We start from the raw sequence: 13,210 nt of genomic DNA, 5'->3' as shown, positions 1-13,210 counted from the left end.
AAAAAGGGAGATAGAGCTCCCTGTTTTATACACAAAATGTACTCCATGTTATACAGAGAAATATACTTTAGAAATTTCCTCATCATTTTAGAAAAGCACTGCTGCGAAGGACCAATTTTCAGGTTCAGTTTTTTTTTCAGTGTTTAGTTAGTAACGTGTAGTTAAATATTTTATAAAACACACATTAAAACTTAGTGAAAAATAGTTTTAAAAGAGACTGAATAAAACTTGGTTTTTGATTAAAGAAATTGTTGAGTTGGTTCGCAAAGTAAAGTGTTTCATTATAAAACATGTAGTATTTTAAACAACAAATTTTCAACAGAATTTTGTAAAGAAAACTTTTGGCAACAAAAATTAAAAACTAAAAAGCATTTTGGTCATATTTTTAAGAACTTTTTTTTTTTAGAAATAACTTTTTAACAAAATGCAACTATGAAAGTAATTTCTTTTTCTTTTTTTCAGGTAAAATGCCAGCAGAAGTGAAAATAAATTGACAATAATGAAATTATACAAAATTGATTGAGAAAAATGAAATTAAGAAAATAAAGAAAATAAACTGAATTAATACAACTTAAAATTACAACAATTTAACGCCATTACATGATGGCCTACGACAAGATGTCACATCATATGAATCACACCAATATGCCGGTGAAACATTTACAGCAAATTACACCACAAGCACAGACGCTCTCCTCATCCCTGGCTATTGCCTGTTCGGAATGGCTAAATGCTACAGAATGTGCTAATATAACATTTGCCATTGGCAAACAACGTTTTGCTACAGCCACTATGGCGGATGGCAGTGGAGGTGGTGGTGTTGGAAATGCCACACCACCTCCAGATAATCTTATGGAAATGGACCTTGAAATGGATGTTGAATGGCCATTAGAGCGTGTAGTGTCAACAATAGTGCCAGTATTTTTTGGAATTATTGGTTTAGCCGGTTTGTTGGGTAATGCTTTGGTCATTTTAGGTGAGTAGATAGAAAATTGCTTTTAAACGTTAGCTATAACATTACATATTTAGCTTAAAAGCTTTTTATGCTTGTAAGTGTATTTTTTTATACAATTAACTTTACTTAACCGGAAACCGGATGTGTGCATTAATATAGAAGTTTATGTGAAAGGATTTATAGTTTTTTTTTGTAGATTTTCCTTTTAATAGTTAAAACTTTTAATTAATTTGGTTTTTGTATGTCCTGTTGTGGATACAAATTGAAATTAAACCGTAGATATTAATGGCAAATTTTTAACTAAACGTTTTTAAAAGTATTAGTAAGAGGAGTTAAAATTTAATTCTTCATTGTTTGGAGTTTAAGTTAAATAATGTAATGTAGTGCGATAATAAATGTTAAAACTATGGTTTAAAGGAACATTTAAAATCAAAAATTTATGTTAAATGTAATGTCAGATGCATCAATGTAAAAAATGCAATTTTTCCTTATTCATAGGACACAAAATTTTATTATTACATAGAATTCTCAATAATTCTTCCGATCTAACGGAGGCCATGTCAAAGTATTACTGATTAAAATTATTTATAAAGTTTTTATATCTAAGACTTCAATAGAGAAATGTATAGAGAAATTCTTGACCGAAAAAAGTTCAAAGAACCAATTAAAAATAAACCAATAAGAGCCGAATCTTAAAATGCCCAAATTGGAAGATGCGATTTAATGGGGGCTATGTGAAATAATAGACCTATTTCGATCATTTTCAATAGCCTTCATCCCTGTGCAAAAAATACGTTTGGTCCAAATTTTATAAAATTACCTAGAAAATTGCCCACAAGGTTTACATGTACAGCCAGCCAGCCAGACGGACAGACGGATATTTTAATCATCTCAGAATGCGATTCTCAGTCGATGGGTATACCTAAAGGTATACCATACCCCACTACAGTGGTGAAGGGTAAAAAATGGACCAGAAACTCCCCTTTTATAGATTTTTTTATTCAGTCAGAGTACTGTGTGTGTGAATTGCAATTCATTTGACAAAATCATTTGAATTAGAAACGAGTTGCAATTCATTTCACAAATTCATTTGAATTGGAAACAAATTGCAATTTTAGCAAATTTATTTGAATTTTAAAAGAATTGCAATTTATTTTTACCAAATTCGTTTGAATTAATTCAAAAAGAATCAAGAAGTACCAAATAATCGCCTTTTATTCTCTTCGGAACTTACTACTGGACCCACATAATTTAGCAGCATATTTCTAATATTATAGAAAATTCAAAAAAGTACCTTTTGATGAGAGAAAAAGAGTACTAACCTTTAATGGAAATCTCAAGAAGTACCTTTTGAACAGAGCTGCAAATTATCAAAAAATCTCATTTTATAGGATCTCTCCTGGCCTTACTCCTGGACCTATATGCTTAATTTTATGTTTAATGGTTCATTATTATAGAAAAAGTGCCACTTAATCCGAGCTCCTGATGCTGAGTTTCATGTTTCTAAGTTTAATATTATAACAAATTTAGAAAGTACCTTTTGAAGAACGTAAAAGTACCAAAAAAAAACCCTTTTTATAGAAAACTCAAGATATACCTTTACAAAACGAAAAATTACCAAAAAATTTCATTAAGAGTATGGGTTAAGGTATAAGGTAAAAAAAACTTATTGCCTTTTTTAAATACCACCTCTTTCCTACTCTCTCTTTATCTCCTTTTTTAAAAGCATTTATGACTAATTAAATTAATAAATTAGAAAATAAGGGTTCGAAGGACCAACTTTCAAATTAAATCAATTTTGCAATTTTGTCTACTTTAAGTAAAATTTAAAACTAACTTTAATGTTTACAACGCATATACAATATTTTCCTTAAAATTAAAGTAATGTTAAGGAAAATAAAAAATCTTATATAAAATCAATATATAAATAAAAACACATTTCTAAACAAAATTTCAAATTTCTAATATTAAAAGTTTTTATTTTTGAAAAACGTGTTATTAATTTATTTATTTGTTTAGGTATATATTGCAATTATATCAACCCTTTTGTATAAATATTCATATATTTACATTCATTTTACTTTTAATTTCCTAAAAGCAATTGTTAAAATTATGCCAACATCAGCAGTTAAAATTTTCTTTTTTTTTCCTATATATATAAAAATTACCTACAAATATATTTCATTTAATTCCGTTTATTACCATATTTTATTTATTTTTAACAAAATGGAGCAAAACGAAACATTACTTTGAAATAAATATTCAAATTTTATACTTTTTTATTTACACTCTGATTGTTGTTATAAAATTTGTATTTTGTTTGGCTATTCCTGTATCTCAGTTTTTTTTATAATGCCGCTAAAAGCAAATTGTATATGAATAATAAATTAGATTCATATACTATTGCTCTTGTATAAATCTATTGTCAGAGAGTTCCGCTGCCATTTGGTTGGTATGCAAATAAATGAAATCGAAATTTATATATTTATGCATTTTTATGGTTATTTGTATATCAACAATAATAAAATAGAAAGAAAAAATTTTACTTTTTTTCTGTATGAAACATATTTGTACAAACAAATGTTTATACAATGGAAAATAGATAAATTTGTATGTAGTACTTAGTTAAAATGATATATTCTCTTTTAAATGTTCCAACTAGGCGTATGATGTATATTGGAATATTTATGTATTTTCATACGCCTCGATGTTAATGAAAATGCTGATGAGAGACTAAAAAATAATTTTTGAGAAAGTGGTTGTAAATTTAAATTAAATGAAAACCATTGTTAAAAAATTAAATAAATAAAACAAAAAGTTTTCGAATGCCGTTAAGAAGAAATCGGTTAGGAGGACTAATTTTGAACAATATTGTTAGTTTGTACTTATTTAATGACAATTCCGTAGTAAATAAGTCATTTGGTTACATAGTTAGTTAGTTAGTTAGTTAGATACTTAGTGAGTTAGATAGATAGATAGATAGATAGATAGATAGATAGATAGATAGATAGATAGATAGATAGATAGATAGATAGATAGATAGATAGATAGATAGATAGATAGATAGATAGATAGATAGATAGATAGATAGATAGATAGATAGATAGATAGATAGATAGATAGATAGATAGATAGATAGATAGATAGATAGATAGATAGATAGATAGATAGATAGATAGATAGATAGATAGATAGATAGATAGATTCTAAGGAATAATATATCGCCAACAATTTTTTTAAATAACATTGTTACACAAACACGATTTCTTGTTAAAATATATATCACAAACTTGATTTTCAAACGAAAAATATATCATAAAGATAATGATTCAAAAGAGAATTTTAACTAAAATTATTTTTAAAGAATATTATCTGGCAAAGAAGTTTTTCTAAAGAAAAAATTTTATAAAAAATATATTCAAGATTTTATATATAAAATTATAATTTTTTAACAAAATCTGTTAAAAATAATAAAATAAGTCAATTATTTTCATAAACCTCTATTATCTCTACCTTTTTTTCCGTAACAGTTTTATGAAAATTTTTTTCTATAATTTTTATGATTATCCAGCTACTCAACATAAGTTATTCACAACATATTGTTTAACATAAATCTACAAAAGAAAAATTGTTAATAAATAAAGGAACTAAAAATGGCTGTTATTTTTCAACAGTTACCATTGTTACTAACAACAATAACAGATACAGATACTACAAATAAACTACAACAAAAGAGAGAAAAAAATCCAAATAATAACAATATAATATTATGACAGGAATGATGTTAGTGACGATGATGATGTTGATGATTTTCCAACTATATTTTGCTGTTGAATATCTATCTCTGTATAGAAAGTGGGAGGATAAATAGTTGCTGCTATAGAAAATAACCAGCAAAATAGTCTATCTTTGTAAAATATACAGATGAATAAATTTTGCAAATATAAATTGTAAAAAATATATAGAATACACTAGAAGCTAGTAGTAAAAATAAACTACTAAAATATGGTTATAAACTGTAGGAAAAACAACTAAATTTATATAAAGGAATATGATAGCAGTGGGAGGTATAAAATGGTTTAGAATGAAAACAAAAAAATATAAATGATACGCTTACTATTTTTTTCTTTACAGATGATATGATAGACAAAATACTTGAAAACTATATGTCTAAATGAAAAATAGCATAGAAATATCATTTTACAAAATATTGTCGCAAATAGGACTTTCTAATGAAATTTGCGTCTCCAACATGACTTTTAAAGAAAATTGCATTGCAAATATGATTTTCTTAATAAATTTGCAATGCTATCATGACTTTCTTTAAAGTTTTTATGGAAAATTGCATCGCCAACATGATTTTCTAAATAAACTTGACTCGCCAACATGATTCTCTTTAGAATTTTTTGTCGCTAAATTGATTTTTTAGAGAAACAGATGTCGCTTACTTTATTTTCTATAGAAAATTTGTCGCAAACATAAACACGTCATAAACACGATTTTCAAATAAAGTTTGTGTTGTAAAATAAATTTTCTATAGAAACTTGCGAAACACACTAGATTCTTCACAAGACTTTATATAAAAAACAAGTAAGAAATTATAGTCGGGCGAGGCCGACCATATAATACCCTACACCCTTGACAAAAATATAATGAGATTTAGTTGCCATTAAGTTGTATTGTACCTTGCCTTAGATATACATACTTAAGCCGTTTATTGTTGAATAAAATTGTGGACATTTAAGTGAAATTTTGATGGGGGCTTTTCATAGGGGCTAGGGTCATATAAGAACCTATTATTATGGAATTCGTGGGGGTCATCAAATCTTGTATACAACTTGGTTATTGCAGCTTTTTGTCGAGATATGAGTATATTAAACATAATTATGAACTTAAAAGCCCTATTCGGCGGGTTCAGTTGTAGGGGGGCTAGGTGAAATAATGGACCGATGGTAACCATTTTCAATAAGCTTCGTCTACGGTACCATAAAAGATCATGTGCCAAATTTCATTGAATTATCTCCAAAATTGCGACCTGTAGTTTGATTAAAAGGATTACAAGCCCTATTGAGGGGTTCAGTTGTATGGGGGCTAGGTGAAATAATGGACCTATCTTAACCATTTTCAATAGGCTTCGTCCCTGGGACAATAAAGATCATGTACCAAATTTCATTGAATTATCTTCAAAATTGCGACCTGTAGTTTGATTACAAGGTTTACATGGACGGACGGACAGACGGACGGACATAGCTTAATCAACTCAGAAAATGATTCTGAGCCGATTGGTATACTTTAAGGTGGGTATAGGACCAATATTATTGTGCGTTACAAACATCAGCAAAAACCCAATATACCCTCCCCACTAAAGTGGTGTAGGGTATAATTACGTCGCCAACATGATCTTCTTTATAAATTTTTGTCGCAAACATCATGTTTGCGACAAAGAAACTTGTGTCGTTAAACAAATTTTCCATAGAAGCAAACCACATTCTCTACATGACTATTATAGAAAGTTGCTCTGCTAACATGATTTTCTAAAGAAATTTGAGTCGCCAGCATGATTTTTTTTTTAGATTTTTTGTCGCAAACATGATTTTCTATAAAAATATATGTCGCTTACTTTATTTTCTATAGAAAATTTTCGCAAAATAGATTTTTTATAGAAATTTGCGTCAGAAAATCATGTATTTTCTAATAAATCTTCTGCCGCAAACTTGATTCTCTATGAAAATTTTGTCGCTAGAATAATTTTCTATAAAAGGTTGAATCGCAATAGAAAATTTATGTCGCAAACATAATTTTCTAATAAAACTCGTGTCACAAATCATATTTTCTATAGAAACTTGTGTAGCGCACTTAATTTTCTAATGAAATTTGTTTGCAATAATCATTCTTATGGAAATTTTTGTCGCAAACTTGTTTTTCTATAGTAAATTTTGTCGCAAACATCATTTTTATAGGAAATTATTTCGCAAATATGATCTTCTATAGAAACTTCTGTGTCAAACTTTATACTCTATAGAAAATTTTGTCACAAATGAGATTTTCTTTAGAAACCTGTCTAGCATACATGATTTTCGTAGAAACTGAAGTCGAAAAAGTGTCCTAATTAAGCCCCAAAATCCTTAATAGAAGCTAGAAAATAATGTGATAAACAGCTGTTCAATCATCAATGAAATTATTACCATTGTATTAAATTTAATTTCCTTTTTTGTTTGTATCCTTAGTCTTTGCTTTTATCAGCAGCAGTTCAAAAACAGAGAAACTTGCTAAATTCTAATTATTGCACATAGAAACCTTTTGAAATTAACCTTTTCTCTAATACCTAATAATACTACTCTAACTTGCTCCCCCTTTTTTTCTTGCATACAATAATGGGAAAAATTTCCATTCAGAAAATGCATAAAACTATGAAATTTGTCTTCTCATTTGCTTAAAAGGTGGATTCAAATGGAATAATAAACTTACTCGTACAATGATATGGAAAAATACCACTTGCCACATAAACCACTATAGTGGCAAAATAAAATACACAGAAAGAGAGAGAGAGAGAGAGAGAGGGAGAGTGAGTCAGAGTCGTAGTTGCAAAAAAGATCTAATAAACCTTTTGAATATACTAAACTTTACAAGACTAATACAAAATTAAAACAAACTTTAGTAGTTATAATTAAAGAGAATATGCCCCCCCCTTCACCCTAGCGAACACGCTTCTGTTTAGAGTTCCTAGAATTAACAAAAAGAAGTAGCATGCAACAGCATCTATTGCAGCAAGTAGCAAAACAAAGTATTGCTTTCACTAGTGTACTTTAAAATAGCAAAATAAACAAAACACTACTTTGCTGCTGAATGGGGAAAAAAACAGAATAATAAGTGTGAATATGATGATGTTGTGTTAAGCTTCATAATGAAAACGATAATAATGATGTTATGAATAATGTGGATAATAATAAATGGAATGATATCAGAGTATAGCAAACAGCAACAGTGTTGTTTCTTCACTTCAAATAAACAATATTTTTATTGTCTTTAATTTTATTTATTTTTGTCATAAACATGTAAATTGTTTTTCACAAATAATTTTAAGATTTAATAAAGTTGCCACAACTAACATTTTCTATTGAAAATTATTTCACAAATAAGAATTTTGTTAAAAAAAAGATTTTCTATTTAAAAAAGGTTTTTTGTTTTTGCCTATAGAAAATGTTTTCCAAAACTGAATTTTCTATAGGATTGTTGTTCCAAACAAGATTTTTATTGGGGAATTTTGTCAAAAAAATGGTTTTCTATAGAAAATATACTGTTTCAAAGAAAATTTTCTAAAGACAATTTTGTACCAGGCATTTGCTAAAGAGTATATCTATAATGTTCCAAATCAGTATTTATTACGAAATTATCCTAAACTCAACATTCTGTAGAAAATATTGTCCCCACAGATGTTTTGTCCTTAATAGAACAAACTGAATTTTCTATAGAACATTTTGTCCCAAACATTTTATATTGAAAAATTTATCTTAAACTAGATTTTCTATAGAAAATCTTGTCTCAAAAAGGATTTCATATAGAAAATTTTTTCTCAAATAGGATTTTCTTTCAAAATTTTGTTACAAATATAATTTTTATAGAATATGTTATCCCAAACTTGATTTTCTAAAGAAAACTTTAAACCTTTAGAAATTTTTCTATAAAAGCAGGATTTTTCTATAAAATATTTTCTTCCAAACAGGTTTTTCTGTAGAATATTTTGTCCCAAGATGTATTTTATATAAAAAATGTTGTCCCAAATAGAATTTTCTTTAGAAAATGTTGTTCCAAACAGTATTTTTATAAAAAAAAATGTTATTCCAATCAGGATTTTTTTGTTTAGAAAATTTTATTTCAAACTAAATTTTCTATAGAAAATATTAAACCAAACTACATTTTCTCTAGAAAATTTTGTATAAAAACTGTATTTTTTATAGAAAATGTTATACTAAACTAAATTTTCTATAGAAAACTTTGCATCAATCTATGTTTTATACCGATCTACATTTTCTTTAGAAAATAATGTCCCAAACAAGATTTTCTAAAAAAAATTTTGTCCCAAACTGGATTTTCATTAAAATATTGTTTACGAAACATGATTTTTATAGAAAAATTTGTCTCAAACTCAATTTTCTATAGAAAACTTTGTATCGAATTATTTTTTTTTTTTTTAGAAAATTTTATCCCAAACAGGATTTTCTATAGAACGATTTGTCTCAAACAAGATTTTACTTAAAAAATTTTGTACCAACCAGGATTTTCTTTTTAAAAAAAATTGTCCCAAACAGAACTTTAAAATGATAATTTTACTCAAACTTAATTTTCTACAAAACTTTATAATAATCTACATTTTCTTTGGAAAATTTTGTCTCAAACAGGACTTTTTAATGAAAATTTTGTCTCAAACTTAATCTTCTATCAAGAATTTTATTCCAATCTACATTTTATTTAGAAAAATTTGTACCAAACAGGATTTTCAATAGAACCATTTGTCTCAAACCGGATTTTTTTTTAGAAAAGTTTGTCTATATCCCAATCTACATTTTCTACCAAATTTCATTGAATTATCTTCAAAATTGCGACCTGTAGTTTGATTACAAGGATTACAGACGGACAGACAGACAGACAGACGGACGGACATAGCTAAATGGACTCAGAAAATGATTCTGAGCCGATTGCTGGTGGGTATAGGACCAATATTATTGTGCGTTACAAACATCAGCACAAACCCAATATACCCTCCCCACATAAGTGTTGTAGGGTATAATTAAACTCACTCGCACACATCTACATACATATGTACATATGTATTTTTTCAATGAAATCTCACCCCCTTTTTTCGAAAAATAAAAGCCAACTTAATATTAAACATGAGTTTTTCTGCTATTTTACACGCGGCACAGAACCATCTGCTGTAAAAATCAAATAAGGACCATGTTGCAAGTTTAACTCAGGTGCTCACCTTAAAACATTCGAGTGGTATGTGCCCTCATACTTGTGACATGCAACAAACACTTGTTGTTTTTAAAATTTACAAGTATTTCTCTTGTTGCTTTTCTCTTCCAACTGTTCATCTTTTAAAAGTGAAAAATTTAAACAACAGTAAAAACGAAAATAGCAATACAAAGTTGTATACGAAGGTATATGTGCACACACAACACATCATAGTGTGGGTGTTTTTCTATAGATAATCGCTGTTGTTGTTCTAGTTTCTTTTTGTGTTTTTATTTCTCATTTTATAGAAAATTTTATATATATGAGATACGTTTGTTCTCTTTGTTATTTTCATGTTTGTTTCGATTTAAAAATAGATTTCGAAAACAAAAGCCAAAAACAAAGACGTAACAAGAAACTAAATCCTTAAAATATTTATTTTTAAAGTCTAAGAAAATTATCTTTGTAAGATTTTATTTTCAAAGCAAAAAAGAAAAGTATAATAAAAACAATACTTTGTTTAAAGGATTTGTGTTTAATAATAAAGACTTTTTATAAATCTCTTGTCATGTATTCACAGTGCCTTTACCTTGAAAGTAAATTTATTTTAGATTTGAATGTGTTGGCAATCGGTTTTTATTTATTATTTAAATCTGTTCTCAACCATAATTCACCTGTAATGGCAGCAATAATTTCCGGCTTAGTTTTTTTTTCTTTCGTTTTTTTTTTGTACATGAACACAGGATGACAAGTAAATATTAAAAAGATTTCAATCAAAATCTATACCATTTGATTGAGGGTTTGTTTTTTTTTTTGTTTTTTTGTGGTTTAGAATAAAAATCTTGGATTTGTTTTTGAGGAAATGAATAAAGAGAATCGTAAGATAATATTTACATTCTAAGAAGTTGTTTCATTAATAAAAAAATATTTAGGTATTAGAAATGAAAACAGGAAATAGGAAAAAGATATTTTTATTTTTCTGGAAATAATGAAATTTTTGAAACAATGTTTCTCTAATTTTGTTTCCGAAAGTGAGGACATGACAACAAGTTTACTACGAAAATTTTGTATCAATAAAAATCAAAACACGATTGGGACAAAATTTTGCATAGGAAATCCAGTTTGGGATGAAATTTTCTGTAAAAAGTGACAACATTTTCTATAGAAAATTTAGTTTAAGACACAATTAATATACAAAATTTAATTTGGGACAAACTTTTCTATGGAAATTTATGTTTGGAATTTGGGACAAAATCTTCTATAGTTTAGGACAAAACTACTATAGAAAATTTTGTTTGGGATATACTTTTCTATAGAAAATCTAGTTGGGACAAAGTTTTCTATAAAAAAATTAATTTTGTGACAAAATTGTATGTAGAAATCTAGTTTTGGGTCAAAATTTTCTATAGAAAATCTAATTTGGCGTAATATTTTCTATAGAAAATCTAGTTTGGAACAAAATTTTCTTTAAAAAAATCTAGTTTGTGCTAACATTTTTTCTAGGTTTTTGACTTTTGACAAAACTTTTATTGAAAATCTTGTTTGATACTGAATTTTCTATAGAAAATTGACAAATGGTTCAAAATTTTCTATTGAAAATCTAATTTATGACAGCATTTTCTATTGAAAATCTAGTTTGTGACAACATTTTCTATTAAAATCTTGTTTGGTAGAAAATTTTCTATGAAATATTTTGACAAAATTTTTTTATCAAAAAAAATATTTTGGGACAAAATTTTGAATAGAAAATCTCCTTTGTTACATCATTTTCTATTAAAGATCTTGTTTAAGACAAATAAATCTATAAAAATTCTAGTTTGGGACTTACTTTTCTATAGAGAATCCAGTTTGTGACAACATTTTCTATTAAAATCTTGTTTGGGACAAAGCTTTCTATAAAAATTCATTTTGGGACAGAATTTTATATAGAAAATCTAGTATCTTTCTTTTAACTTTCCCAAAAATTTATTTGGGACAAAATTTTTCTAAAGTTTATTGAGTTTGAAACAAAAATTTCCTATTGAGAATTTTGTATGAGACTGAACTTTCTATAGAAAATCTAGTTTGGGACAAAATTTTTCTATAGAAAATATTGTTTGGGACACACTTTTCTATAGAAAATCTTATTTTTCTTATTAAGAAAAATTTTTTCTAAGTAAAATTTTTATAGAAAATTTCATTTGGGACAAAGTTTTCTATATAAAATCTAGTTTAGGGCAAAGAATTCTATAGAAAATTTGGATCAAATTTTATTAGACTATTTAGTTTGGGACACAATTTTCAATATAAAATTATTTTAAAAATTATAGTTTATTGTAAATATGTCTGTAAAATTCATTTTTTTGATCAACAATTTTCATATAAACTCCTGCTTAGAAGAACATTTTCTAAATATTGACAAAATATTTATTTTTATGAAATTATAAAAATGCTTTACAAATATTATGTAAATTTAAACAAATTGTAATCTGTTGTTGTGGAAAAATGAGTTTTGTTTTAAAAACAATAACTGCAGACGTTAGTACACCTTATGGAATTCTAATTTTCTTAAACAATTATTTTCATAAACAAGCATCAATTTGAAATTTTGAAATTCCCTTTAGTACCTTTAGTGTGTACAACTACAGGTTTTGAAAGAAAACAATTTATGTTTTAATTTTCATAAAATGAAATTAAATTTCTATGACTTTGATTTGTTTTAAAAGATTTTTTTTTCTTCTACTTGAAAATGAACAGCAAAAAAGGAAAATAAGCTCATGCAAGTATTCCAAAAATATAAATACCAATACACAAACATTAATGCTCACATACACGCATACATATACACATGAGTATAAAAGGAAAATAAAAATCAGTGTTTAATGTATGTGGGTCGCAGTAGTGTCCTTCAAGTCATGTTCATACAACTAAATAAACAGATACATACATATACAGCAGTAAATGCTTATGCATGTGTATAAGTGTGTCTCTATAAATGTTAGAATGTTCAAATGAGTCTGTGTAGGAATTTTATATATTTGTATTTATTCATTCTTTTGTGTGCAGTAACATGACTGTGCATTGTTGCTAATATGTTGTACATACATACATACATACATACATACATACATACATACATACATACATACATACATACATACATACATACATACATACATACATACATACATACATACATACAGACACACTCATATTTTTCCCCTCTATGGCCTCCACACAACCTAGACAATACCCTAATGGGAATACCACTGGTCTGAAACGAATGTCATACAGACATACATACATACATTCATACACATA

At 27.0% G+C, this 13,210-nt stretch overlaps 1 protein-coding gene across 1 annotated transcript in view; it reads left to right on the top strand.

Annotated features, from left to right (window-relative positions):
* The first annotated feature begins 473 nt into the window (after positions 1-473).
* LOC111675313 (allatostatin-A receptor) overlaps positions 474-13,210 on the top strand; it is a 44,610-nt gene continuing 31,873 nt past the window's right edge. The window contains exon 1 of the mRNA XM_046947137.1: positions 474-976. Within this exon, the coding sequence (XP_046803093.1) occupies positions 601-976 (376 nt within the window). The 5' untranslated portion in view covers positions 474-600. The remainder of the gene's footprint in view (positions 977-13,210) is intronic.

This window comes from Lucilia cuprina, chromosome 3 (assembly GCF_022045245.1).
Source record: "Lucilia cuprina isolate Lc7/37 chromosome 3, ASM2204524v1, whole genome shotgun sequence".
NCBI lineage: Eukaryota > Metazoa > Arthropoda > Insecta > Diptera > Calliphoridae > Lucilia > Lucilia cuprina.
Note: the sequence above shows the minus strand (reverse complement) of the source record. Positions and strands in the feature narration are given on the sequence as shown.